The 25,267-nt window shown below is 62.7% G+C and overlaps 2 protein-coding genes across 2 annotated transcripts; one reads left to right on the forward strand and one right to left on the reverse strand.

The window, feature by feature from the left end:
- Positions 1 to 8,844: 8,844 nt before the first annotated feature.
- On the reverse strand, positions 8,845 to 9,873 carry Tex19 (testis expressed 19). The gene has a single exon (XM_047547726.1). The coding sequence runs from the start codon at positions 9,871 to 9,873 to the stop codon at positions 8,845 to 8,847; it is 1,029 nt and encodes a 342-aa protein (XP_047403682.1).
- A 13,405-nt stretch (positions 9,874 to 23,278) lies between these two features.
- LOC124981394 (testis-expressed protein 19.2-like) lies at positions 23,279 to 24,307 on the forward strand. The gene has a single exon (XM_047547750.1). The coding sequence runs from the start codon at positions 23,279 to 23,281 to the stop codon at positions 24,305 to 24,307; it is 1,029 nt and encodes a 342-aa protein (XP_047403706.1).
- Positions 24,308 to 25,267: the final 960 nt, after the last annotated feature.

Consider the following 25,267-nt stretch of genomic DNA (forward strand, 5'->3'; position numbering starts at 1 on the left):
ACGGGGTGTTGCAACCAAGGTTGAGGGAAGGCCAGGTTGAAGGGACAGGGCAGGGGACATCATGGCTGCTGCAGAAGTGACTACTGGGCAGGCATTGTGGTTTTGGGTGGAGGACTGCACCACTATCCCAAACCACCTGCATCTGGAGGTTGCCACTGTCCCAGTCCACAGGGAGCATGTGGACCTGGCCTTCCTGTTGCCCAGCTGGATGCAGAGGGCCTGGGGAATCCATGTGGTCATCCTCTCTGGACCTAGAGAAGGCTGGAGCATGCTTCTGAGAGTGGACACCGAATATCTTGCACAGACCCCAAGCCCCAGGCTCATTCCCCTGTCCTGAGGAGTTGAGAGCCCTATCTGCGCGAGAAGACCACATGTTCTTAGGACTCACTCCATCTCCTTAGGCCTGAAATGGATCACCCAGGGGCCATGGTCATTCTGCAGCCAGGAGTGTTTGATCCCAAGGAGACTGTCATGTGCTCTGCCCCATCCCTCTAAAATTCCCTTGCAGGTGTCCTGGTGGAAGATACTGACTGGGTTTCAGTCTCAGACGGGCCCCTTGTCCTGACAGCTCATTGCCGGGACCTTCACAGCAACCAGCTCAACCAAAGGACCAATGCCCAGCGGGGGTGCGGCTCAGTGGTGGAGCCCCCCTGGCCAACACAAGGCCCTGGCTTTGGCTTCAACTCCTGGTTCTTGGAGGAGGGGAGAAGAGCAATGTGCCTTTTCTTTGCAATTGATCTTAGAAGCCTTTTGTACCTGCAGACATGAGGAGGGATGATCACCTGCTCCAAACCCTCTGGAAGAGCAAAAAGCACTACCAGCCTGGACAGGAAGATGGAGCAGGCCCCAGGTCTCCCAGCTCTGCTTCCCTGAGGTCCTCCAGAGGCAGGTGCATCTGCACCAGCTGCTCCAAGTTGGCTCAAGAGGATGGGACTTGCTAATACAAGAGCCCAAGAGTCATTCTATAACTTTAAAAATACGATATCTAAGGTTAAGAAATCACACAGAAAAATCAGTTAGCCCAAATGTCATTCAATAGGAATGATCCGAGCTATGGAGAGACAAGGCGAAGAATAAAGCCACAGGCAGTCAGAGATAAGAGGCCCATCCATCCGACTGCCATGCAGCTGGAGCCCCCAAAGAAGAGGAGAGAAGGGACAGAACCAGTATTGGAAAATGTCGTAGCTGGGAAGTTTTCGGACCTGGTGAACAAGGTCAAGAGACTTAGCAAGAGAAGGAGAAGCACACCTCTGGTCCTGAAGACCAGAGATTCAGAGATAGCCGCGAAGCTGTTGGGAGGAAAACAAAGACAGGAACAACAATCAGGACAGCTGGATTCTCTCCAGCAACTGTGGACCAGCAGAGCTCAGCCCACTGCTACCCAGGAAGCTCTGGAAACTTCAGGCCTGTCTTGGGAACATGTCCAGGAGGGGTGTTGCTGCAGGTGGCCCAGCCAGGGCTGGGCTGGACTGGGGACAGACTCTGGGGATGCTGCTTTCTGTTCCATGATTCGCCACCCCTGCTGAGGGTGGAGTTCTTTCCTTCCTCCCTCCCCACGCTCCCAAGTGTCCTTAACATCAGATCTCTCCAAGGACTCCTTCCCTGGTGTTTTGTGAATCCACACTCCAGGGTGTTGGGGGTGAGGCTGGGAGTGGCCCTCCCCATCTCTGTTGTTCCCAGGCACTGGGCTTTGGGCTCAGGCGTGTGCTCAGTGCCCACTCCTGGGCAGAGCTTGTGGGTCCACTCTGCCAGGCCCTGGGAATGCTTTGTGTGCACTGCCACGGTCCCCATGCCACCTCCGTGCATGCCTCTGGGGCTGCACTCTGCCTTCTACGAATGTATCCATCCCTCTTCTGTGGTTGGAGCAGAAGGGTCAAAGCTGGGCCTCTGTTGTGGTTTGGAAGTGAGGTGTCCCCAGAAGCTCATACGTGGGACACTTCAGAGATGAAATGATTGGTCATGAGAGCCTTAACCAATCTGTGCATTAGTCCCCTGATGGGGATCGAGTGGATGGCAGCTGAAGGCAGGTGGGGTGTGGCTGGTGGACATGGGTCCCTGGGGGGTTCATATTTTGTGAGTGGAGCTTAGCTCTTTCTGTTCCCTGGTGCCATGTTCTTGATTGCTTTCCTCCACACTCTTCTGTCATGACATCCTGCCTCACCTCAAGCCTCAAGGAATGGAGCTGGCCTTCTATGAACTGAGACCTCTGAAATTGTGAGACCCCTAATAAATTTTTCTGGGCTGGGGAGATAGCTCAGTTGGTAGAGTGCTTGCCTTGCAAGCACAAGGCCCTGGGTTTGATCCCCAGCACCGGAAAAAAAAAAAATGTGTCCTAATAAACTTTTCTTAGCAGGATATAAAATCAACACCCATAAATCAATTACATTCCTATACATCAGTGATGAATCAACTGAAAGAGAAATTTAAAAAGCTACCCCATTCACAATAGCCTAAAAAATAAAATATTTGGGAATCAGTCTAACAAAAGAGGTGAAAGATCTCTACAATGAAAACTACAGAACACTAAAGAAAGAAATTGAAGAAGAGCTTAGAAGATGGAAAGTCTCTCAAGTTCTTGGATAGGCAGAATTAATTTTGTCAAAATGGTCGTATTATCAAAAGTGCTATACAGATTTTAATGCAATTCTTATTAAAATTCCAATGACATTCTTTTTTTAAAATTTATTTTTATTGTAAACAAATGGGATACATGTTGTTTCTGTTTGTACATGGAGTAACAGCATACCATTTGTGGAATCATACATCTACATAGGGTAATGATGTTTGAATCATTCTGTTATTTTTTCCTTCCCCCCACCCCTCCCACCCCTCTTTTCCCTCTATACAGTCCCTCCTTCCTCCATTCTTGCCCCCCTCCCACCCCCCATTATGTGTCATCATCTGCTTATCAGTGAGATCATTTTTCCTTTGGATTTTTGAGATTGGCTTATCTCACTTAGCATGATGTTCTCCAATTTCATCCATTTACCTGCAAATGCCATAATTTTATTATTCTTTATAGCTGAGTAATATTCCATTGTCAATGACATTCTTCATAGTAATAGAAAAAGCAGTCATGAAATTCATTTGGAAAAATAAGAGACCCAGAATAACCAAAGTAATCCTTAGTGAGAAAAGTGAAGCAGGAGACAACACACTACCAGACCTTAACTTATAATACAGAGCCATAGTAACAAAAACAGCATGGTATTGGCACCAAAACAGACATGAAGACCAATGGTGCAGAATAGAAGACACACAGACAAACCCATATAAATACAGTTATCTCATCCTAGACAAAGGTGCCAAAAACATACTTGGAGAAAAGATAGTGTCTTCAACAAATGGTGCTGGGAAAACTGGAAATCCCTATGTAGCAGAATTAAGTTTAACCTCTATCTCTCACCAACCATAAAACTCAGCTCAAAGTGGATCAAGATAGACCAGAGACCTTGCATCAAATGGAAGAAAATGTAAGTCCAACTCTCCATCATGTCAGCTTAGGAACCAAATTCCTCAACAAGACTCCTGAAGTGCAAGAAGTAAAATCAAGAAACAATAAATGGAATGGAATTAAACTAAAAAGGTTCTTCACAAAAATGGAAACAATCAAGAATGTGAAGAGAGAGCCTACAGAATGGGAGAAAATCTTTACCCCACACACCTCAGATAGAGCACTAATCTACAGGATATGTAAAGAACTGAAAAAACTTAACACCAAAAAACCAGATAACCCAACTAATAAATGGGCTAAGGAACTGAACAGACACTTCACAGTAGAAGAAATACAATTGATCAATGAACATATGAAAAAAATATTCATCATCTCTTGAAATTAGAGAAATGCAAATCAAAACACTCTACGACTTCATCTCACTCCAGTCAGAATGGCGATTATCAAGAGTACAAGCCACAGTAAGTGTTGGCGAGCATGTGGGGAAAAGTCCACTCTTACACTGCTGGTGGGACTGCAGATGGTGCAGCCGCTCTGGGAAGCAGTGTGGAGATTCCTCAGGAAGCCTGGAATGAACTCACCCCCTGGTGCAGGAGGGCCTGTCACCAGCAGAGTGGGAACCCCTGACCAGCTCTGGGGCTGATCTGTCCTGCCCCCTCCTCGTGGGCAGGTGATCTGGCCTCACGTGTTCAGCCGGTTTGCTGCCCTGGAGAGTGCTCAGTTCACAGACCGAAGCCTCCAGGGGCCTGTGGCCTGCCCAGGGTCAGCATAAGGGCCCTGGCCACACTAGCCTGACAGGTGCCAAAGAATCATGCACTGGACATAGGGTGACTAAGGACAACACTGGCCCAAGGCAGCTGGCCATGCCCTGTGCATCGTGGGTGGCCACGGTCCCTTGTCCCTCGGTCATGACCTCCCACAGAGCCATAGGCCACAAGGCAATTTCTGTCTATTTGCACCCCAAGGGAAGGACAGGCACCCATTCAGCCTGGATGCTGGACAGACCCTGCGGACAGCGGGGGACCAGGGCTGCCCTGAGAGCAGGCAGCAGGGAGGGAGGGAGCCCAGGCCTGAAGGTGCTATGGGAGAGGATCAGCTGGGAAGCCTGGGCCCGGGACAGGACCTGCACGTGCACAGACAGGAGCCATGTGCCCAGGGTCGCTGGGAAATGCTGCTTTGGTCTGCTGCCCACGGGGCCCCCAGACCCCTGTGCTCTGCACAAGCCACCGGCCTGCCTGATTCACTTTGTGTGCCATTATATCTAAGTCACCCCATAGGCCCCTCTTCCACAAATGTGACTTCCGGTGTTTCTCTGCACAGAATGGGCTCATTAAGTTTGGGATGATTTTTCTGGAAGGGCTCCTTTCCAGTTGTGCTACTGAACCTGCAAAGAGCTTCTGTAGGCAGAGCCTGGTGTGCGGGTGGCTCTTGTGGGCCCACCTGGCCCCCGTATCTGTGCTCTCCAGGCTTGTCACAGAGGACACCTTGTCTAGGACCTGCCGCCACAGGTGCTCAGAGACCAGGAGTCCATCCAGCTGCTGGGCACTGGGGGCAGGTGCTGGTGAGCAGAGTGAGTGGTCTGGGTGGAGAACATTGGGAGGATGACCAGTGGGAGCAAGACACAGGGTGACAGCTTGGTCTCACTGCCCACAACAGAATCCAGAGCCGAGAGCACGGTGCAGAAATGACCGGGCCCTCGGGCTCCCTGGTGTCAGCTGCCTGGGGGCCCCTCCCACAGCCGGCGCTCCTGAGGGGAGGAGACGGGAGGACACGCTGGCCAGAGCCAAGCTCACTCCGCTCTTCCAGCAGTGCCCTCTTGGTGCTGTGGTGGACCTTCCCTAACTCTGGGTCCAGGTGCTAGAGCTTCTGCAATCCTGGTCCCAAGGCCCCCAGACCAGAGAGGCAGCTGGACAGATAACGACATCAATCAAACGAATTAAAACATGCACAGGTTTCCAAATGGGGCAGGCGGCAATTCATCAGTGGACCGTCTCAGACACCTGAGCAACCCCAGTGAGCCAAGCACTGAAGGTGCCGGAAACAACTGGATTCAGTGAGCTCCCAACCCAAGAGGCCCGAGCTCAGGAAGCCTGAGATGCAGGGTCGACACGATCCAATACTCACAGTCTTCTCTCAGGATTGGCCTCCAGGGGCCTCCAGCCTGGGCGGGGGTACACACTGAAGCCTCCCTAGTTACCTGAGGTCACTTGAAGGCTGAATGACCTTTGGCAAAAGGCCTCAGTTCAGAATCACAAAACTTCACATCCTGAGTTGATGAGGCTTGAACCTGACGATCCTCCTGCCTCAGCCTCCTGAGCAGCAGGGATTACAGGCGTGTGCCACTGCTCCTGGCTTTAAACTGGATCCCAGTTTAGAGATGGGGAGATATGACTCTTTCACACCTGCTTGGTCAGCCCAGCTGTGACCATGCCCCAGAAATATTGTTTGATTATGGACCCCAGTCCTTCTTCTGGTCTGACCTCATTTGAGGAGTCAGAACCTAGATTCCAAGTGTGCCCAGGGTCTGGATTTCAGGTCCAGGTGCCAGTCCAGAAATGAAGCTCCTCCACTAAGGATCCCCTATGCCCCCGGGAGGGAGCTCCGGATCAGTGGCCTCCTGGGCAGAGTGGCCAGGCTGGTCTCTGAGGGCTGCAGAGCATCTCTGCTGGCTGTGGCCAGCACATGGAAGCTGGTCTATGTTCACATGAAGTCTTCTCCCTGGGAACTGGGACAGCTGTCCAAAACTGGCCTCCAGACCCCCTGAGACCACTACAATCCTGAGGACACAGGAGCCCAGCACGAAGGACAGGGGTCGCTGGCTGCCACTGGAGGACACTTGGGTGGGATGAGAGCCCTCAGTGGCCAGCAGTGCCCACTGCTGCCCTTCCCCGGGGCAGGGAGCTGCCAGCACAGAGCAGGCTCTGGAATGGGCCTGCACCCCTGGGGGTGCACCCTGGCGTCTCTCAAGCTTCTTTACCTCCCCTGCCCTCTGTCCCCCGTTCTGTCCAGGCCCCGGGGCCGGGTCCCTTACAGACCCACGCCAGGTCTTCCTGCGTGGAGCCAAGCGGCAGCCGCCCCCAAAGAAACACAGGACTCCCGGGTAGATCTGGATCTGCGATCAACAACAGGGGTTTTGGTGCTACTTAGAACGTCCCTCTGAGGAGCCTGCCCAGGCCACAGATGCAAATGAGCATCACCTTCGGACTAGAGAGAAGATGGCCCTGTACCGGTGTGTGGCGGGAAGGCCTTCCCTTAGGGCTGGGCTGGCTGCGGCTGCTCTGCTCCGGAGCCGGGAACTCCGGGGGCGCCCAGCCAGGCCCTGTGAGAAGGAGCCCAGGTGTGCCTGCTCTGGGCCCCAGCGCTAGCAGCTTTGCGGCTGATTTTTTAAGATTCAGGTGAACGTCACCTAACAACCATTGGAAGTGAAACTCAGTGGCAGTTAGTGGATGCACAGCACGTGCCACCGAGCCCTCTCCCAGCTTCCGATGGTCTCCTTCACCCGGGAAGGAGGCCCTGGCCCCCTCCAGCCCCCAGGAGCTGCTCCTCCACTCTGTGGATCTGCCCACTCTTGAGTCCCGGCCCAGCCCAGCGACTCAGGGTACTTGTTCTTTGGTGCCGGGCTTCTTGCCCAGCACGCCCCGGAGGGTGGTCCGTGCCTGAGCCCTGCTCCCTCCCTCCTGCGGCCGAGGACTCTGCTGAGGCAGGGGTCTCCAGCTGGCCACCCACTCACGGATGGCAGAGAGCGGCTTTGCGCGTGGGCCGTTCCCGTGCATGGTGCTGCCCTGAGCTCCCGGCCGCACGTCTCAGATTCCTTGGGGTCTGTGCTTAGGAGTGGAATCGCGGGTCACAGGGCCATCCTGTCACTGAGAACGCCTTGGATTTATCCCCTCCCACCTAACTTCTGACCTGGTGCCCAAGAGCTGGGAGCAGCTCACCGGGCAGAGCGGGGCTCTCTCCTGATCCCAGAGTCCCTGCAGCACAGACACGGGCCTCTCAATAAAGTCCACGAGATACCAGAGTTTGCACAGATGGATGCTTGAGCAGCGGGGAGGAGGGGAGGGTGGGCAGACGGACAGCCGGCCCAGGAGGGACAGAGGAGGAATGGCGGAAGGACATTGTACCAGGAGGGATGAGAGGGGGCAGCGCAGAGCTCCGAGACCCCGCTGCAGCTGCCTGGGACCAGGACCAGGTGCAGGTGGCGTGCAGGCCTCCAGCCACCACAGGCCGCTAGGGTGGCCGGGGCGCCTTAGGGCGAGGCCCCCGGAACAGCCGCTGAGAGGCGGCTGCTTCTCCCTCACACTGGCCTCAGACACTTCCCTGACCCGAGGCCCAGACGCTCGCTTCTAGAGGACACACGAGAGGCAGCCCTCGACGTGGGACGGAAGACCCCTCTGCTGCCTTCACTGACCCGGCAGGAAGCCCTGGGGTGGCGCCCCTCTGGACCCACGGGAGGGAGCAGGGCCTGTCCCGAGCACAGGGGCCAGGCAGCCAGCCACCGCCCAGCGTCCCCCACACCGGGCTCCTGCCCCCGGTGCTGCCGCAGTCTCATCCATGCAGAGCCCACAGGGCCAAGCGTGCAGCCCTCTCGCCCTGAGCACCCTTGAGACCCGTCTGCGCCGTGGGGTTCTAAATTCTGGGGCTCGCGTCCGCGGGAGGCACACTCACGCCGAAAACAGGGCCTCCTGGGTTAAGCAGCTGTCTACACCTGGGCCGGGACCACAGGACCGCCCAACACCTGTGGGCGGACTGCCCCCGAGCCGGAGCCCTGGCCCGTGCCCCCTCCCGGCCCGGCTGGGACACTCGGGGATGCCTCAGGCCCGGGAGGACCCCCGAGGGAAGACCACACAGGGCGTGAAGCAGAGACTTTATTGAAACCAAACACCACACAGAGGAACAGGGATCAACAGGCCAAAGGCACCAACGCCCGACATTCGCCACCCGGGCCCTCCCGCTGCAGACCCACCCCGGTGCCCGGTCAGTGCCTGGCAGGACGTCCAGGACCCTCCCCGCACCACCCGGGACGTGTCGCGGTCGCCGGCTGTCGCTGGGGGTCTCACGCCCGGCGTCCCTCCCCACGGCCAGGTTAGAGCCAGGCACGGTCCTGGGACCTGCTTCTGCATCAGGGGCAGCTTGACCTTTCACGCGGGAACAGGCTGGTCAGCGTCTTGTTCCAAACCAGGTGACAGTGACAGTCAACAGACAGACAGGTAGCTGCCGCTAGGACCCCGTGGACACCCCCGACCTTTCCCGGAGGTCCCCGCAGCCCACGTCCCAGCCCCGGGCTGCCCAAGCTCTGCCCCGCAGGGGAAGGTCCCCGTCCGGTGCCAGCCCCCACCCCCCAGTCCCTGGTGTGCGGGGGCAGCCAGGACGAGGGGCCTCGGCCCCTCAGCTCAGGGCCCGGGCCTGAAGGGCTGGAAGCAGGGCGGCTCCCCCAGGACCGAGGCTCCCACCACAGCCAGGCTCTCCCCGGGCCTCCCGGGCACACCGCCCCAGGCCTCGGGGCTGCTGGCGTCCTGTCCTTGGGGGCAGGACCGTGGCCGCCAGGCTGAGGCGCCCTCCTCCGCCTCCCTCCTGCTCCAGGGTGAGTAGGAGACGATGGTGAAGCCTCTCCTCTGCAGGGCGCAGTCTGCGGGCACCAGCTCTGCACCCTGCCCCGCCCTCTCCAGCACGCTCAGCTTCCAGCGGTGCAGGTCCTGCTGCTGGGACGGGTTCTGGAGCCTCACCACCCACACCTCGCCGGGGTCCAGCAGCAGTTTCCAGCGCTGGCCTGGGGCCTGCAGGGCCCAGCCCGGAACCATCCTCCGCAGGTAGACGGCGTCCTGGCAGCCCACCGTGGACACAACCTGCAGGCCCAGCAGCCAGGCCTCGGCCTCCTCGGGGTCCACGGGCCGGCTGGTGCCCAGCTCCAGCACCATGGGCTCCCCTGGGGGCAGCTCCACGCCCGGGAAGTGCTGCCACGGGGAAGGGGGGCGTGGCCAGTGCGAGCAGGGAGGCAGCCCCTCGAACCTCCAGGGCAGGGCCTGCGTCCAGTCGGCGTCCTCCGGGCCCAGGCCCAGGGGCACCGCGTTCTGAGGCTCCAGCTCGGTGGGCACAAACAGGGGGTCCAGGCCCACCTCTTCCGCCCCCGCTGGTGCTGACGCCAGGGCCCCGGGACCCCAGTGCTCTGCGCCCCCATGCCCAGGCTGCCCCGGGGACCCCTCCTGCTCGGGCCCTGCCTCCAGGAGCTCCGCGGCCTCAGGGTCCCAGTCCTCGTCTTCCCAGTCCTCCGACTCCAGCATGTCTTTGAGGTCCAGGAAGGCAACCTTGAAGCAGGCAAAGCAGACACTCAGCTGGTCTCCATGCTGGATCTGGTACAGCCAGGACGCGTACAGGCAGGTCATGCCCTCCCTCCCGTGGCGCACGCTGACCGGGGGGCACATGGCCACGCTGCCCGCCTCCTGGGGGTGGGCGGCAGGAGCCCTCCCCCGGCTCTCAGGGGGTCAGGCCCACAGGTCTGGGGTGGGCAAGAGGGGCTGGGGCAGGGGGGCGGGGAGGCAGAGCGGGAGGGGGTGGCGGGTGCCGGCTTCCTCTTGGGGCCGTGGGGTGGGTGGAAGGACGAGGTCCCAATTCAGCTGGCAGCTGCAGAGGCTGGGGGGTCAGAACTTCCAGAATCTTCTGCAGCCTTGCCGTGTGCAGAGTCCGGCACTGGGAAGGCAAGGCAGGAGGGGTCAGGCAACCCTGGGGCAGGGGGTTCTGGGGGTTCAGGCAAGCCCGGGGACCACCTCCGCTCGGCTTGCCCAGCACGGGACTGGGCCCCCATCAGCCCCCTCAGCCTGGCCTACAAAACGGGCGGGAGCCCAGGGGAGGCACAAGCCCGGCCCCCCCCCCCCCCCAACGGCTGCCCCAGAGGACAGATGGCCCAGTGGCCCTCGGCGTCGGGCCCCGCCCCGCCCGGCTTTGGGACCCTCCCCGGGGGTGCCCTCACCAAGGTGCCTCCCCTGCAGCCAGCCAGGGAAAGGAGGAGCAGGGCGGGCCTGGGCCTATAAAGCCAGGGCTCATCTGCATATCTCCCAGCAGCCCCTGCTCAGGGAAAGTGCTGAGTCGCCCTGGCCCAGGCCAGCCACGTGCCGCTCGGCGCCCCCCAGGGCCCGGCCGGCGCCGCTGCTCTGCCTGCCTGCCTGCCTGCCCGCCCGCCCGCCTGCCCCGGCCCACCCTGGGCCCGCGTCCCCGCGTGGGTCGCGCCGTGCTGGGCCCGCTGCCGCCGCGGGCGTTTGCCAGCGGATCCTGCGTCCGTGCCTTCCGGGAAGCTCTCGTGAACCTCGCGTCCTCGCCAGCTCACTCGCGTTTCCCCTTCCGGGTCGCCCTCCCTGTTTAAACCCAGGCTCTCCCAAACCCACGCCTGTGTTTTCGGTGGCTTTGGACGAGCTTCGGGGTCACGGCGAATGGAGTGCGAGGCCCGGGCGGGGATGCCCAGGGTCCAGGCCGCGCAGCAGTGGCTCCTTGGTCACCGTGGAACCTGCCCCACACACCGTCAGCGGCCGGGCCCGTCCTCACCGGGGTCCGCCCTGGCGTCCACGATATGACGGGGACCCAGCCCCACGCAGCACCGGGCGTGGAGTCCTCGTGGCCCCTGGGCACCCGGCCAGCCACAGGGCCCTCACCGTCGACGCCTGCGGCCCTCTGCCCTCCAGAGTGTCCGGCTGGGCCCGGGCACGCTGCGGCCTTCCATCTTTCCTTACTGCGTAGAGTGCCCCCGTCCCCTCCGTGTCCCGGCGGCCCGACGGGCGGAGCGCACCTCGGTGACGGTGATGAGGGACCACCGCTCACGCGCACGGACGGCCAGTCGCCTCAGAGCCGTTGGGCGCAGTCTCTGCTGGTGTGTGGACGCCTTCCTCCCAGCCGGGCCAACGGCAAGGGCACCGCTGCTGGGTCACCTGCAGAGGCCCTGGCGGCGGCGGCCGCTCCGCTGAGGTTCGCGAGCCATGGAGGCCACGGATGGAGGCCACGGATGCGCAGCTCACGGGACGACTGGACCTCACGGCAGTCCCCGATGGCCTGTGGGCTGCAGAAGGCGTCCTCGGCTCCGGCAGACCCTGCTGGTCAGGCCCGCTCCCCGGACAGAGACGCGGCTGCTGGGGTGCGGGGTCCCCGGGGGTCTCTTTCTGAGGACGCCGGGACCGCTGGGTGGCTGGGGCCGGTGCCTGTGCCTCTCTGGTGCGGCGTCCCTCCGGGGCCTCGCTGTCGGACACGGGGTCGCTTGCTTCCGCGTTCCGGGTCTCCAGGGCTCTTTGTGGGTGTGAGCGGAGCCCTCCTCTTCCATTCTGAGCAGCGTCTTTCAGGGGCCAGGGACGCTTACACTGAACCAAGTCCAGCCCTTCCAGCGCTTCCCTCGGGAGCCGGCCCCGGGGTGGCACCTGAGCGCCGTGGCCGCCCCGGGCCCTCTGGTGTCCTGCCTCCTCCACCAGCCGTGTGGTTCTGGCTCCTCTCCCTCCCACGTGCGTGGTCCGTGTCCCGTGGGCTCGGAGCGAGGGCTGCGTCCAGGTGCTCGGGCACCAGGCGGTGAGACCGTCCTCTCTGACCTGTGCTCCTTTGCCCTAGCCCGGTGGGCTCTGCTCATGGGGGCCACGGACGCTCTCTGAAAGCCGTGTCTGGTCTGGAGATGACCCAGCGCGTGGCCTCTTCCTGAAGGGGAGGCCATCCTGGGGTCTGGGTCTGGGGTCTGGGGTCGCGCCCACCCCAGGTGTTCTGCTTGCTCCCGGATGTTCCCTTTGGCTGCTCCTGTCTTCGTCTGCTCGGCTGCTGAGATAAAACGTCACCACCGGGCGGTTGGGCCACAGAGGCTGCTTCCGGCACAGTTCTGGTGTGCGGACGTCCAGGCGGGATGCCCGCGGGGTCGGGCCTTCCTCCTGCTTGCCCACGGCCGTCCTTGCTGGGCCTGCGGGTGCCTGACAGAGTGGGGCATGTCCTCTCGCCAGGCCCATCAGAGACCCCGCTCAAACACAGAGCGGGTTTGCTGGCCTGTTGGTTCGTTCGCACCGGGGATTGAACCCAAGGGCGCTTCACCTCGCAGCCACACCCCAACCTTGTCGTTTTCTAGTCTGAGACGGGGTCCTGCCAAGTTGCCCCCACCGGCCTTGACCTTGAGGTCCTCCTGCCTCGGCCTCCGAGTCCCTGGGATGCCTGGTGTGGGCACTGCCCCCGGCCAGGACAAGATGGGGTCGCTAAGGGGAAAAGCCCTAGAAGCCCTCCTTCTTCCCCTGCTCCCCGTGGACTTGACGACCACTGATCTGGAGTCACCAGGGGCCAGGCCTTGGTCCCCCGCTGGCTTTGCTTGGACCACTCCCCTGACTTGGGTTTGGTGGTAGCCCTGGCCCCTCTGGCACCAGAGTTCCCCGCACGCAGGTCAGGATGCAGTACCACACACCCGCTGGGGACTGAGCACCCAGCAGGCCCCTGGCCTGGTCTGTGGCCAGTCTACCTCTAACTGCTGCTTCCCCAAGTAGGGTGCAGGGCCAGCACAGCTCCGGGACTCTGGGCCCCGACCCCTCCCCAGACCCACCCCCTGATGCAAGCAGTGAGTGCCGAGTTGCTGACCCGAGGCTGAGACCACTGTGTCCTGACCGTTGTGGAAAACCTGGGCTCGACCCCAGAGCCACGCATCCCACTTTCCTCCACTGCTGGGCCTTTGGCGCCTCCCGCAGGTGACACAGGGCTACCTGTTTCGTGTGTCCCCTTCCTTCTCGGGAGATGGTGCTCCTCGCTACTGCAGTTCCTGGCCTACCCTATTGTCCAGGTTATTGTGGACATGTCTCAGTGTCCCTGTCCTGGTTCCTCTCCAGCCGGCCCCTGTCCACCTGGTCCCTCTCCGCCCGGCCCGTGTCCACCTCAGGTAGAGTTCCTTCTCGGGCTTTGTTGGTTTGATCCACATCCACCTTTCCCTCGACTCCTATACCCAGCGTGTTTTTGCGGGAACTGCCCTCCAAAGCTGTGTCTTGTTCTTGCATTTCCTCTGCTGGAGTTCTTCTGTGTCCTTGATTTGTCGACCTGACTTTTTGAAGTTCATCTGGGTTTCCTTGTGAGTTTCACAGAAGCTGGAGTGTGCTCCTTTGCCCATCTCAGTGTCTCTCGGGGCCGTGTCCTGGGACTCAGCTGGTGTCCAGCTCTGTCCTTCACCAGATGTGGACATCCAACGGTCCTCCAGGTCTACATGGTCCTCAGCTGAACTTGTAGTGGCCAAGGTGGGCCAGCCATGGGGGGGTTGGTGGGGATGGCCAGTGGCCTCTAGTGTTTCACCACAGCCAGGGCCTTGGGGGGCTCTACTATGCCACGAGGTGGGTTGGGACTGAGCCCTTGTCTGCAGTTGGGGCCCACCTGTGCCCACAAAGCCACAGCCCGGGGGGTCCAGGGCCCTCCTCCCCAGTCCCAATGCCTCCTGTCCTGCAGCCTGGGCTGGTTTCATGATTTAAATCAGGAAAAGGTAGTCAGGGACTGATCTTAGAACATAAGGCCATTAGTAATGCAGTGGCTCTTGAATTCACAGCATTCAGTTTGAAAAATCATAAAGCTTGTCCAGAAGTAGTTAGAATTTAAATTCCAAAAGTCATACAGCTGCCAAGCACAATTATCCCAGCAGCTCAAGAGACTGAGGACAGACTCTGGACTTAGCGAGGCCCTCAGCAGATGGGGAGATCCTGTCCCAGAGTGAAAACAAGAGGGGAAGACAAGACCCCACAAAGAGCTCCCCAAGACTGGCCAGCTGCGGGGACATGCACTCACCATTGGGGCACCCTGGGAACCTGAGGCAGCCCAGGGGACAGTAAGTGGGAGTGGGCAAGGGGTAGAGGCTCCCAGGACCATCCCAGTGCACATGCACAAAGCCCAAACCAAATGTCTGCCATCCATCCATGGTCCGTCCTTCTGTTCGTCCAGCCACCTACCCACTCAGCCGTTCACTCATCCATTCTTCCACCCACCCGCCCGCCCGCCACCCCATTCCTTGCCTGACCTGCAGGGTGCCCATGGACTCTAGATTTGGTGGGAGAGGATAAACATGATCTCACCAGCAGGTGGACACCATGACTTCAGACGGCAGCGTCACCAGGAGCAAGCCACTCTGCAGGCTCTGCACGCCATGCTCGGGAAGGTAGGAGACCACACAGCCGTTGCCCCCAGGCCAGCCTCCCTGGGAGGGGCAGGGCAAGAGGCCTCTGTGGGTAGGTGTCTTTTGAGGTCCAGCCTCTGACCTGTGACTGCTGGAGGCAGAGCAGATGGTGGGAACGTGGCCATAGGGTGGTCGAGACGTGTGAGGCTGACTCTCAGCCATTCCAGTCCTTCAACAGAGGGAACCACTGCCGGCTGCACTATCCCATTTCCCTATGGAGAGATATCACGGTGAGAAGGGGCAGACCCACAAGGAGGGTCACTCACGCCATGTGCACAGCATGAGGACGGGAGTCCAAGACCCTGCTGGGGCTTCAGAGTCATCATGGCATCCGCAATTCAGTGTCCTGGAAGAAGCACGTGCCTTTGCAGGGACGGACTGGGCCCTGGAGCCCCTGGTGCAGGGCGGGTGGGAGGCCAGCAGCAGCTCCCTGAACTGTTTTACGCTGACCTGTGGACCACACTTATTTTTATGCTCACTTGGAATCTATTAGCGTAAGTTGGTTCCAGAATCACTGTGTGTCCTGTCTCCTGGCTTCTCTTTCCTTGGGAGACACGATGCTGATTTGAGGCGAAAGCCAGGGAAGGACAGACCCCCACTCACAGGGCGAGCAGTGTTTCGAGTTGCCTGTTCTCCCCAGGGTTGTGCCCGTCAATTGGACGCACAGCCTTCAGGCAGGGTCTTGCTGAGAGCTCTCTGCAGGGAATTCATGATGCAAAATCCTGGCCGCCTTCTTGGTTGCCTGAGGAGGACTGAGAGGCACAAGCCAAACAAAATGACTGTCTGCGGCTGCTCTGCTTCCCGGCAGGCCCAGGTTAGCGCAGAGCCAGCTTCGCTTTGCAGAGCAAGAGCGCGGCGTGCCCCTCAGCAACCCCTGCTGGCCCTGACGCTGCAGCCTGGAGGCCATCCCTGGGGTCACCTGACGGTCTCGCACCCTCTTCCTTTTTGTCTGCTTTGATTCCAACTGGTCAGCTGCCCACAGAACCACGCTGGCAATGTGGGCTGGCGGTTTCTCTGGGCACCACTGGTAACGCCCAGGTCGATTCCCGGACGTGCTGGGAAAGGCTCCAGCCCTGGGCAGCTCTGAGCCTGGGCCAGAGGATGGGATGGGCAGTGCTGCCTCGATGACCCTCCCAAGAACGCAGGTCTTCTCGGCACCTCTCGGGGCGGGTGAGCTCCAGCACAGGACCCGGAGCTCCCGCCTTCCCCTGCGGTCTCAGAATTTGTCCCAGCCCTGGAGGCAGCTGGCGGGCCCTCTCCTGGCGTGGGCAGCCCTTTCCACGCACTCTGGGAGATCGCTTTGGGCTTCTCTGTGTGCTCTCCAGCGTGTCCCTTCTCAAGCATCCATGTGTGCTGAGCTTGGGTCCTTGGAGCCTTGGCAGGTCTGGGGGCCGGCTCTGTGCCCCATGGGTGCAGGTCGTGACCTTGACACCACAAGGTCCATGCTGTGCCCATTTGTGGCTTCTGTGGCTGGGGAAATGCTGGCCCTTCTCTTAGAAATACAAGGGTCTTCAGTTCCTGGGAAGTGACCATATCCTCCCTCCTGAGTTTTGGCCAGGGCTCCCCTAGTCCCTAAGACACACTGTCTACCCACAGTCTCTGCTATGGGCCTGCTGCCCATCTCAGGGTGGGCTTGTGGTCCTGGGAAGCCAGGTGGCCCCTGTCCTGCCCGGGTGTCCCCACTCCTAAGCTGGGGAGGGAGGGGCCGGTGTGAGGGCCCAGTGGCCTCCAGTTTGCTCTCACATGTGAAAATATTTTCCCCTTTAGAACCCACGCCCAGGGTCTCCTCTCCCCTGTACTCCAAGGGTAGCCAACATCAAGTGCCATCTGTCCTCACGTCCGCCAGAGCCCCAGCCAAGGGCACCTCCCTCCCAAGGCTGGCATTCCTGCCTTTGGCAGTTCCTCGGGTTTCAAGACCAGCTTGTTTTACTCCACCAAAAAACCCACTGGGACTCTGAGGCTGCAGAACCCAGGGATGGACCAGCGGACGCCGGGCACCCTCACGATGGCGTCTTCCCCCCGTGGTGCAGGGCCAGCCTGCATTTACTAGGAATCCCGCAACATCCTCCGCCAGCCCTGCGCGTCCCTTGTTCTAGTCATTCCTCGGAACTTGATGTTTCCTTTTCTTTCTTCCCTCCTTCCTCTTTCCCCAACCCCGGCCTGGGGAGTGTCAGGCTCACTCGGCCCCGGGGCACTCACGACCAGCCCAGGACCTGCCCCTGCTCTGGGGTGCAGGGGCAGCCCGGGTGCTGTGTGCTCTGGTGGGCAGCGGACATGGAGCAAGCCAGCTCCTGCAGGTCCCCGGACTTCACGGTGGCAATCGCTTCTGTGAGCGAAGGCGCTGCCGCCCCTGCACCTTCAGGCAAGGCCGGGCCACCCTCCCGGCCTGCACTCTGGCGTCCTGTGCTGCTGGGACGGTTCTTCAAGTCTGCTGCGGATGACTTTGCCAGGAGCGCTCCTCCCGCTCCTGGTTCCCTGCGGAGCTGGGGCCCAGGCGTGAGAGGGAGGCCCACCCACCCACCCGTCATGGGTGCCCAGCCCACATCCCTCAGCAGTGAATGGTCGTCACTTGCTCACGCTCCAGAGGATCAGAGGCTGCCCAGCAGCGCCCTGCTCTTTAGTCAGGTGGCTCGTGGGACCATGACGTAGCATTGGGGCATTGTGAAGGTGACAGTGACCACGGGAACAGTTCACAGACATCAGGCCCCAGTCACCCTTCGGCCTGGGGACAGGGTGGCCGTGCACAGGCCCCCAGGTCAGGGGGCCCAGGACACACACCCCTCGGCCTCAGGGCTCAGTCCTGGGGGACTGCTGTCCCCTCCTGGTTTTCCTCCATCTGTGCTAGGGGCCCACAGAGCGCCTCTGAGCCCGGAGGGGTGAGAGGGCAACTCATCCTGCATGCTCCTGGGCCCTGGTCTGAGGGCCTCAGCTGCGGCAGTGCCCCACCCGCTGGCTGGGCAGGTACAGATCAACCTGCAGAAGGGAGCAAGGCAGGAAAGACCACCTGGGCTGCAGGAGCATCCTGGGCCCTGGTCAGCTGGTAGGCTGAGCCCAGTGGGCCTCAGGTCCTGGGAGCTGGGTGTGTCTGCAAGTTCCTCAGGCTGCGGTCAGCTTGGGTGAGGAAAGCTATTGCCCAGCGATAGCTGATCGCTGTCCTCAGTGGGCAAAGCTGAGGCTCTCGCTTGAGGACCAGGGCACCTGGCTGCTTCCTGAAGTCTCAGCGATGGCCCTCCCACACCTTCCCCAGTGAAGAGGTCCTCTCAAGGCCGAGACGTGGGGTGACCAGCCTGTCCCTCCTTCCTGACGGCCTGAGTCTCTGCAGGACCGCAGGCCCGTCCCCACCAGGGTGCCTCTGCCGGGTTTGCTGCAGGCGTCCACGGCACGGGCAGCCCTAGTCCATGAGCATGGCTTGATGCCCAGGAGCGGTGCTCACCCTCACTGGGGGAATCCAGTTTTCCACGTTGGACTCTGGCCTCCCCCTGACCCTGCTGACCCCATTCACACATCCACCCCTGGATTCCATTTGGCTCGTCCAGCAAGTCGGGGATCTCCATCTGGCCTACAGCTGTCCCTTGCCCATTACCAAGCAGGTTCCTGCAGGCGAGGGGGCGAGGTGACCAGGGCGCCTGGGTGCAGACGCCGGGCTTCCTGGTGGGCGAGGCATCGGGGGCGGGCACTCGCCCACTCTGGGCCTTTCCCGTGGGCTCGGTCTCCCTGGGTGATCCCTGATGCCCGCCTCGGCTCCCAGGAGAGCAGTGTGCTCAGGACTACGGCTCTAGGGAGCCACCTGGGGCCCTCCAGCATCAGGTCAGGAAGGCACGGCCACCGTGGACGCCTCTGTGGAACACGAGGCCATACTGAAGCTCCCCTTGTTCCTTAGATGACATACCATCACTTGAGAACGCTCTTAAACAAAAGGAGCTTCCTGGCCGGGTCAGCAGCGGCAGAGGGCTGCCTAGCCCGGCGGGTGCTGGGGCGACACCCAGGCCACTGTGAAAACACAACCGTCTGACCTGCAAAGGGAAAGGGGGCGGCCACAGGACGCCCAGACCAGGTGCAGAAAACTCCTCGTGACCCAAACGGTCCAGGCAGCTGAGAAATCACGAACCCCGAGACAGGGGCCCGAGAGGAACAGTGCAGCTCCCTGCCTCGGCCCGGGGGCTGACCACGGCCCCACTGCAACTCCTGCCTGGACAGACATGTGCAGGGTCTGCACTCTGCCTGCGGGCCTCTGGCCAGTGCCCATCCCACCAGGCCGCCCTGGGCCTGTTGCCATCACCATGTGAGCTCGGGTCTGGCACAGCGGGGTGAGCTGCAGACAATGACTAAAGCCCAGAGCTGGGCGACGGAGGCCTCAGAGTGACAGCCCATACTCCCACGGCAGGAGGGCGCCCACGCTGGTCACAGCCTCAGAATGGCCAGGCCCATCGTAACTCTCCTGTCAGCTTCCTAGGTCACAGTCTATTTGGGAAGTGACTACTGGTTCAAATGGCCGTGTCCTGTGTGTGGACAGCTGGGACCCAACCCTAACCCCTTCCCCAGGGCCAGCCCACCCTGCCCATCCCTCCCTGTCCTCCCAAGTCCAGGGACACCCCTGCCCCAACTTCTGGCAGGGTGTCAGGCCCAGTCCTGAGCCTCGTTGCCAGAGGCAGCAGGGACGGGGCTCCTCCGGGAGGCCTGTGCCTGCAGACCACAGTCTGGCCTTCCTGCAATGTCCCTGGAGTTGCCCCTCCAACAGGGGCCAGCCTTGCCCCCTCAGAGGCCCAGGTGATTCCCAGGTGCCTGAAGGAGCAAGCTCTTCCCTTCTTCCATGCGGGGCCACGACGTGCCCTGGCTCCAAAGCCCATCTGCACCTGCTGTCACCCTGGCCACTGACAGAGGACACCCCCATGTGTGGCAAACCAGAGGCAGGTCCAGGCGGAGGCCTGAGACCTGGGCGGAGGGCTGCTCCCTGCCCTGCTCCACCAAGCAGGGTGAGACCCTCCTTCATGCTGTGCTCTTCAGGTGAGGACCGAGGCCTGGGCGAACCCCCTGCCAGAGGCTCTGGCTGGGGCAACCGCCCTGGTATGGGCAGTAGCTCCATTTCTCAGACGGTCTGTGTCCTCCACATCATCTCCTGGGGACGAGGTAAGGATCCTGAGACTAGGGGCCCAACCAGGTGTGTGGATGACGCTGAGCCAGACACATTGGCCCCAGTGGGAAGAGCGGGAGTCCTAAAGGTGGGGAGGGGCTGGGGCTCGGCAGGCCAGGGCCTTCCACACGTCCATCTCCTGATGGGAGCCAGGAGGGGCCTGAGGTGGCATGGTGCTGCGTGGGGCCCGTCCTCTCCTGCTCTCTGCTCAGCCACTTCATGGTGCTGGACCTGCTGGGCCCTGGGACTGAGGATGAGTGTCTTCACCCTGCGGCCATTTGGACCCTGAGAGCCGCCACCTCCTTGGGAGCTGCCCTCACCTGCCTTGTGCCACCACCAGCAGGTCAAGACTCCAAGGAGGAGTCGGAGCAGGAGCCCCTGTGAGCCAGCTCACCGGCTACCCACCCCACCCACCCCTGCTCCCTTCAGCCTCAACCTGTCCCCTGGAGGTTCCCTGTTCTGCATCCAAAGGCCGAGGACCTGCAGCCACGGCACAGCCGGGCAGGGGCTCATGCTGCACAGGGTGTGCCCCTTGTCCGCAGATGCTTTTCCTCCTGGCTGTGGGACTGACTCCGGGCTGCCTTGGCGAGAGTCTGTAAAGCCGTGATCTGCTGTCAAGGGGCCAGGGCTACCACCAAACCCAAGTCAGGGGAGTGGTCCAAGCAAAGCCAGCGGGGGACCAAGGCCTGGCCCCTGGTGACTCCAGATCAGTGGTCGTCAAGTCCACGGGGAGCAGGGGAAGAAGGAGGGCTTCTAGGGCTTTTCCCCTTAGCGACCCCATCTTGTCCTGGCCGGGGGCAGTGCCCACACCAGGCATCCCAGGGACTCGGAGGCCGAGGCAGGAGGACCTCAAGGTCAAGGCCGGTGGGGGCAACTTGGCAGGACCCCGTCTCAGACTAGAAAACGACAAGGTTGGGGTGTGGCTGCGAGGTGAAGCGCCCTTGGGTTCAATCCCCGGTGCGAACGAACCAACAGGCCAGCAAACCCGCTCTGTGTTTGAGCGGGGTCTCTGATGGGCCTGGCGAGAGGACATGCCCCACTCTGTCAGGCACCCGCAGGCCCAGCAAGGACGGCCGTGGGCAAGCAGGAGGAAGGCCCGACCCCGCGGGCATCCCGCCTGGACGTCCGCACACCAGAACTGTGCCGGAAGCAGCCTCTGTGGCCCAACCGCCCGGTGGTGACGTTTTATCTCAGCAGCCGAGCAGACGAAGACAGGAGCAGCCAAAGGGAACATCCGGGAGCAAGCAGAACACCTGGGGTGGGCGCGACCCCAGACCCCAGACCCAGACCCCAGGATGGCCTCCCCTTCAGGAAGAGGCCACGCGCTGGGTCATCTCCAGACCAGACACGGCTTTCAGAGAGCGTCCGTGGCCCCCATGAGCAGAGCCCACCGGGCTAGGGCAAAGGAGCACAGGTCAGAGAGGACGGTCTCACCGCCTGGTGCCCGAGCACCTGGACGCAGCCCTCGCTCCGAGCCCACGGGACACGGACCACGCACGTGGGAGGGAGAGGAGCCAGAACCACACGGCTGGTGGAGGAGGCAGGACACCAGAGGGCCCGGGGCGGCCACGGCGCTCAGGTGCCACCCCGGGGCCGGCTCCCGAGGGAAGCGCTGGAAGGGCTGGACTTGGTTCAGTGTAAGCGTCCCTGGCCCCTGAAAGACGCTGCTCAGAATGGAAGAGGAGGGCTCCGCTCACACCCACAAAGAGCCCTGGAGACCCGGAACGCGGAAGCAAGCGACCCCGTGTCCGACAGCGAGGCCCCGGAGGGACGCCGCACCAGAGAGGCACAGGCACCGGCCCCAGCCACCCAGCGGTCCCGGCGTCCTCAGAAAGAGACCCCCGGGGACCCCGCACCCCAGCAGCCGCGTCTCTGTCCGGGGAGCGGGCCTGACCAGCAGGGTCTGCCGGAGCCGAGGACGCCTTCTGCAGCCCACAGGCCATCGGGGACTGCCGTGAGGTCCAGTCGTCCCGTGAGCTGCGCATCCGTGGCCTCCATCCGTGGCCTCCATGGCTCGCGAACCTCAGCGGAGCGGCCGCCGCCGCCAGGGCCTCTGCAGGTGACCCAGCAGCGGTGCCCTTGCCGTTGGCCCGGCTGGGAGGAAGGCGTCCACACACCAGCAGAGACTGCGCCCAACGGCTCTGAGGCGACTGGCCGTCCGTGCGCGTGAGCGGTGGTCCCTCATCACCGTCACCGAGGTGCGCTCCGCCCGTCGGGCCGCCGGGACACGGAGGGGACGGGGGCACTCTACGCAGTAAGGAAAGATGGAAGGCCGCAGCGTGCCCGGGCCCAGCCGGACACTCTGGAGGGCAGAGGGCCGCAGGCGTCGACGGTGAGGGCCCTGTGGCTGGCCGGGTGCCCAGGGGCCACGAGGACTCCACGCCCGGTGCTGCGTGGGGCTGGGTCCCCGTCATATCGTGGACGCCAGGGCGGACCCCGGTGAGGACGGGCCCGGCCGCTGACGGTGTGTGGGGCAGGTTCCACGGTGACCAAGGAGCCACTGCTGCGCGGCCTGGACCCTGGGCATCCCCGCCCGGGCCTCGCACTCCATTCGCCGTGACCCCGAAGCTCGTCCAAAGCCACCGAAAACACAGGCGTGGGTTTGGGAGAGCCTGGGTTTAAACAGGGAGGGCGACCCGGAAGGGGAAACGCGAGTGAGCTGGCGAGGACGCGAGGTTCACGAGAGCTTCCCGGAAGGCACGGACGCAGGATCCGCTGGCAAACGCCCGCGGCGGCAGCGGGCCCAGCACGGCGCGACCCACGCGGGGACGCGGGCCCAGGGTGGGCCGGGGCAGGCGGGCGGGCGGGCAGGCAGGCAGGCAGGCAGAGCAGCGGCGCCGGCCGGGCCCTGGGGGGCGCCGAGCGGCACGTGGCTGGCCTGGGCCAGGGCGACTCAGCACTTTCCCTGAGCAGGGGCTGCTGGGAGATATGCAGATGAGCCCTGGCTTTATAGGCCCAGGCCCGCCCTGCTCCTCCTTTCCCTGGCTGGCTGCAGGGGAGGCACCTTGGTGAGGGCACCCCCGGGGAGGGTCCCAAAGCCGGGCGGGGCGGGGCCCGACGCCGAGGGCCACTGGGCCATCTGTCCTCTGGGGCAGCCGTTGGGGGGGGGGGGGGTCCGGGCTTGTGCCTCCCCTGGGCTCCCGCCCGTTTTGTAGGCCAGGCTGAGGGGGCTGATGGGGGCCCAGTCCCGTGCTGGGCAAGCCGAGCGGAGGTGGTCCCCGGGCTTGCCTGAACCCCCAGAACCCCCTGCCCCAGGGTTGCCTGACCCCTCCTGCCTTGCCTTCCCAGTGCCGGACTCTGCACACGGCAAGGCTGCAGAAGATTCTGGAAGTTCTGACCCCCCAGCCTCTGCAGCTGCCAGCTGAATTGGGACCTCGTCCTTCCACCCACCCCACGGCCCCAAGAGGAAGCCGGCACCCGCCACCCCCTCCCGCTCTGCCTCCCCGCCCCCCTGCCCCAGCCCCTCTTGCCCACCCCAGACCTGTGGGCCTGACCCCCTGAGAGCCGGGGGAGGGCTCCTGCCGCCCACCCCCAGGAGGCGGGCAGCGTGGCCATGTGCCCCCCGGTCAGCGTGCGCCACGGGAGGGAGGGCATGACCTGCCTGTACGCGTCCTGGCTGTACCAGATCCAGCATGGAGACCAGCTGAGTGTCTGCTTTGCCTGCTTCAAGGTTGCCTTCCTGGACCTCAAAGACATGCTGGAGTCGGAGGACTGGGAAGACGAGGACTGGGACCCTGAGGCCGCGGAGCTCCTGGAGGCAGGGCCCGAGCAGGAGGGGTCCCCGGGGCAGCCTGGGCATGGGGGCGCAGAGCACTGGGGTCCCGGGGCCCTGGCGTCAGCACCAGCGGGGGCGGAAGAGGTGGGCCTGGACCCCCTGTTTGTGCCCACCGAGCTGGAGCCTCAGAACGCGGTGCCCCTGGGCCTGGGCCCGGAGGACGCCGACTGGACGCAGGCCCTGCCCTGGAGGTTCGAGGGGCTGCCTCCCTGCTCGCACTGGCCACGCCCCCCTTCCCCGTGGCAGCACTTCCCGGGCGTGGAGCTGCCCCCAGGGGAGCCCATGGTGCTGGAGCTGGGCACCAGCCGGCCCGTGGACCCCGAGGAGGCCGAGGCCTGGCTGCTGGGCCTGCAGGTTGTGTCCACGGTGGGCTGCCAGGACGCCGTCTACCTGCGGAGGATGGTTCCGGGCTGGGCCCTGCAGGCCCCAGGCCAGCGCTGGAAACTGCTGCTGGACCCCGGCGAGGTGTGGGTGGTGAGGCTCCAGAACCCGTCCCAGCAGCAGGACCTGCACCGCTGGAAGCTGAGCGTGCTGGAGAGGGCGGGGCAGGGTGCAGAGCTGGTGCCCGCAGACTGCGCCCTGCAGAGGAGAGGCTTCACCATCGTCTCCTACTCACCCTGGAGCAGGAGGGAGGCGGAGGAGGGCGCCTCAGCCTGGCGGCCACGGTCCTGCCCCCAAGGACAGGACGCCAGCAGCCCCGAGGCCTGGGGCGGTGTGCCCGGGAGGCCCGGGGAGAGCCTGGCTGTGGTGGGAGCCTCGGTCCTGGGGGAGCCGCCCTGCTTCCAGCCCTTCAGGCCCGGGCCCTGAGCTGAGGGGCCGAGGCCCCTCGTCCTGGCTGCCCCCGCACACCAGGGACTGGGGGGTGGGGGCTGGCACCGGACGGGGACCTTCCCCTGCGGGGCAGAGCTTGGGCAGCCCGGGGCTGGGACGTGGGCTGCGGGGACCTCCGGGAAAGGTCGGGGGTGTCCACGGGGTCCTAGCGGCAGCTACCTGTCTGTCTGTTGACTGTCACTGTCACCTGGTTTGGAACAAGACGCTGACCAGCCTGTTCCCGCGTGAAAGGTCAAGCTGCCCCTGATGCAGAAGCAGGTCCCAGGACCGTGCCTGGCTCTAACCTGGCCGTGGGGAGGGACGCCGGGCGTGAGACCCCCAGCGACAGCCGGCGACCGCGACACGTCCCGGGTGGTGCGGGGAGGGTCCTGGACGTCCTGCCAGGCACTGACCGGGCACCGGGGTGGGTCTGCAGCGGGAGGGCCCGGGTGGCGAATGTCGGGCGTTGGTGCCTTTGGCCTGTTGATCCCTGTTCCTCTGTGTGGTGTTTGGTTTCAATAAAGTCTCTGCTTCACGCCCTGTGTGGTCTTCCCTCGGGGGTCCTCCCGGGCCTGAGGCATCCCCGAGTGTCCCAGCCGGGCCGGGAGGGGGCACGGGCCAGGGCTCCGGCTCGGGGGCAGTCCGCCCACAGGTGTTGGGCGGTCCTGTGGTCCCGGCCCAGGTGTAGACAGCTGCTTAACCCAGGAGGCCCTGTTTTCGGCGTGAGTGTGCCTCCCGCGGACGCGAGCCCCAGAATTTAGAACCCCACGGCGCAGACGGGTCTCAAGGGTGCTCAGGGCGAGAGGGCTGCACGCTTGGCCCTGTGGGCTCTGCATGGATGAGACTGCGGCAGCACCGGGGGCAGGAGCCCGGTGTGGGGGACGCTGGGCGGTGGCTGGCTGCCTGGCCCCTGTGCTCGGGACAGGCCCTGCTCCCTCCCGTGGGTCCAGAGGGGCG

This window comes from Sciurus carolinensis, chromosome 3, assembly GCF_902686445.1.
Source record: "Sciurus carolinensis chromosome 3, mSciCar1.2, whole genome shotgun sequence".
NCBI classification, from domain to species: Eukaryota; Metazoa; Chordata; class Mammalia; order Rodentia; family Sciuridae; genus Sciurus; species Sciurus carolinensis.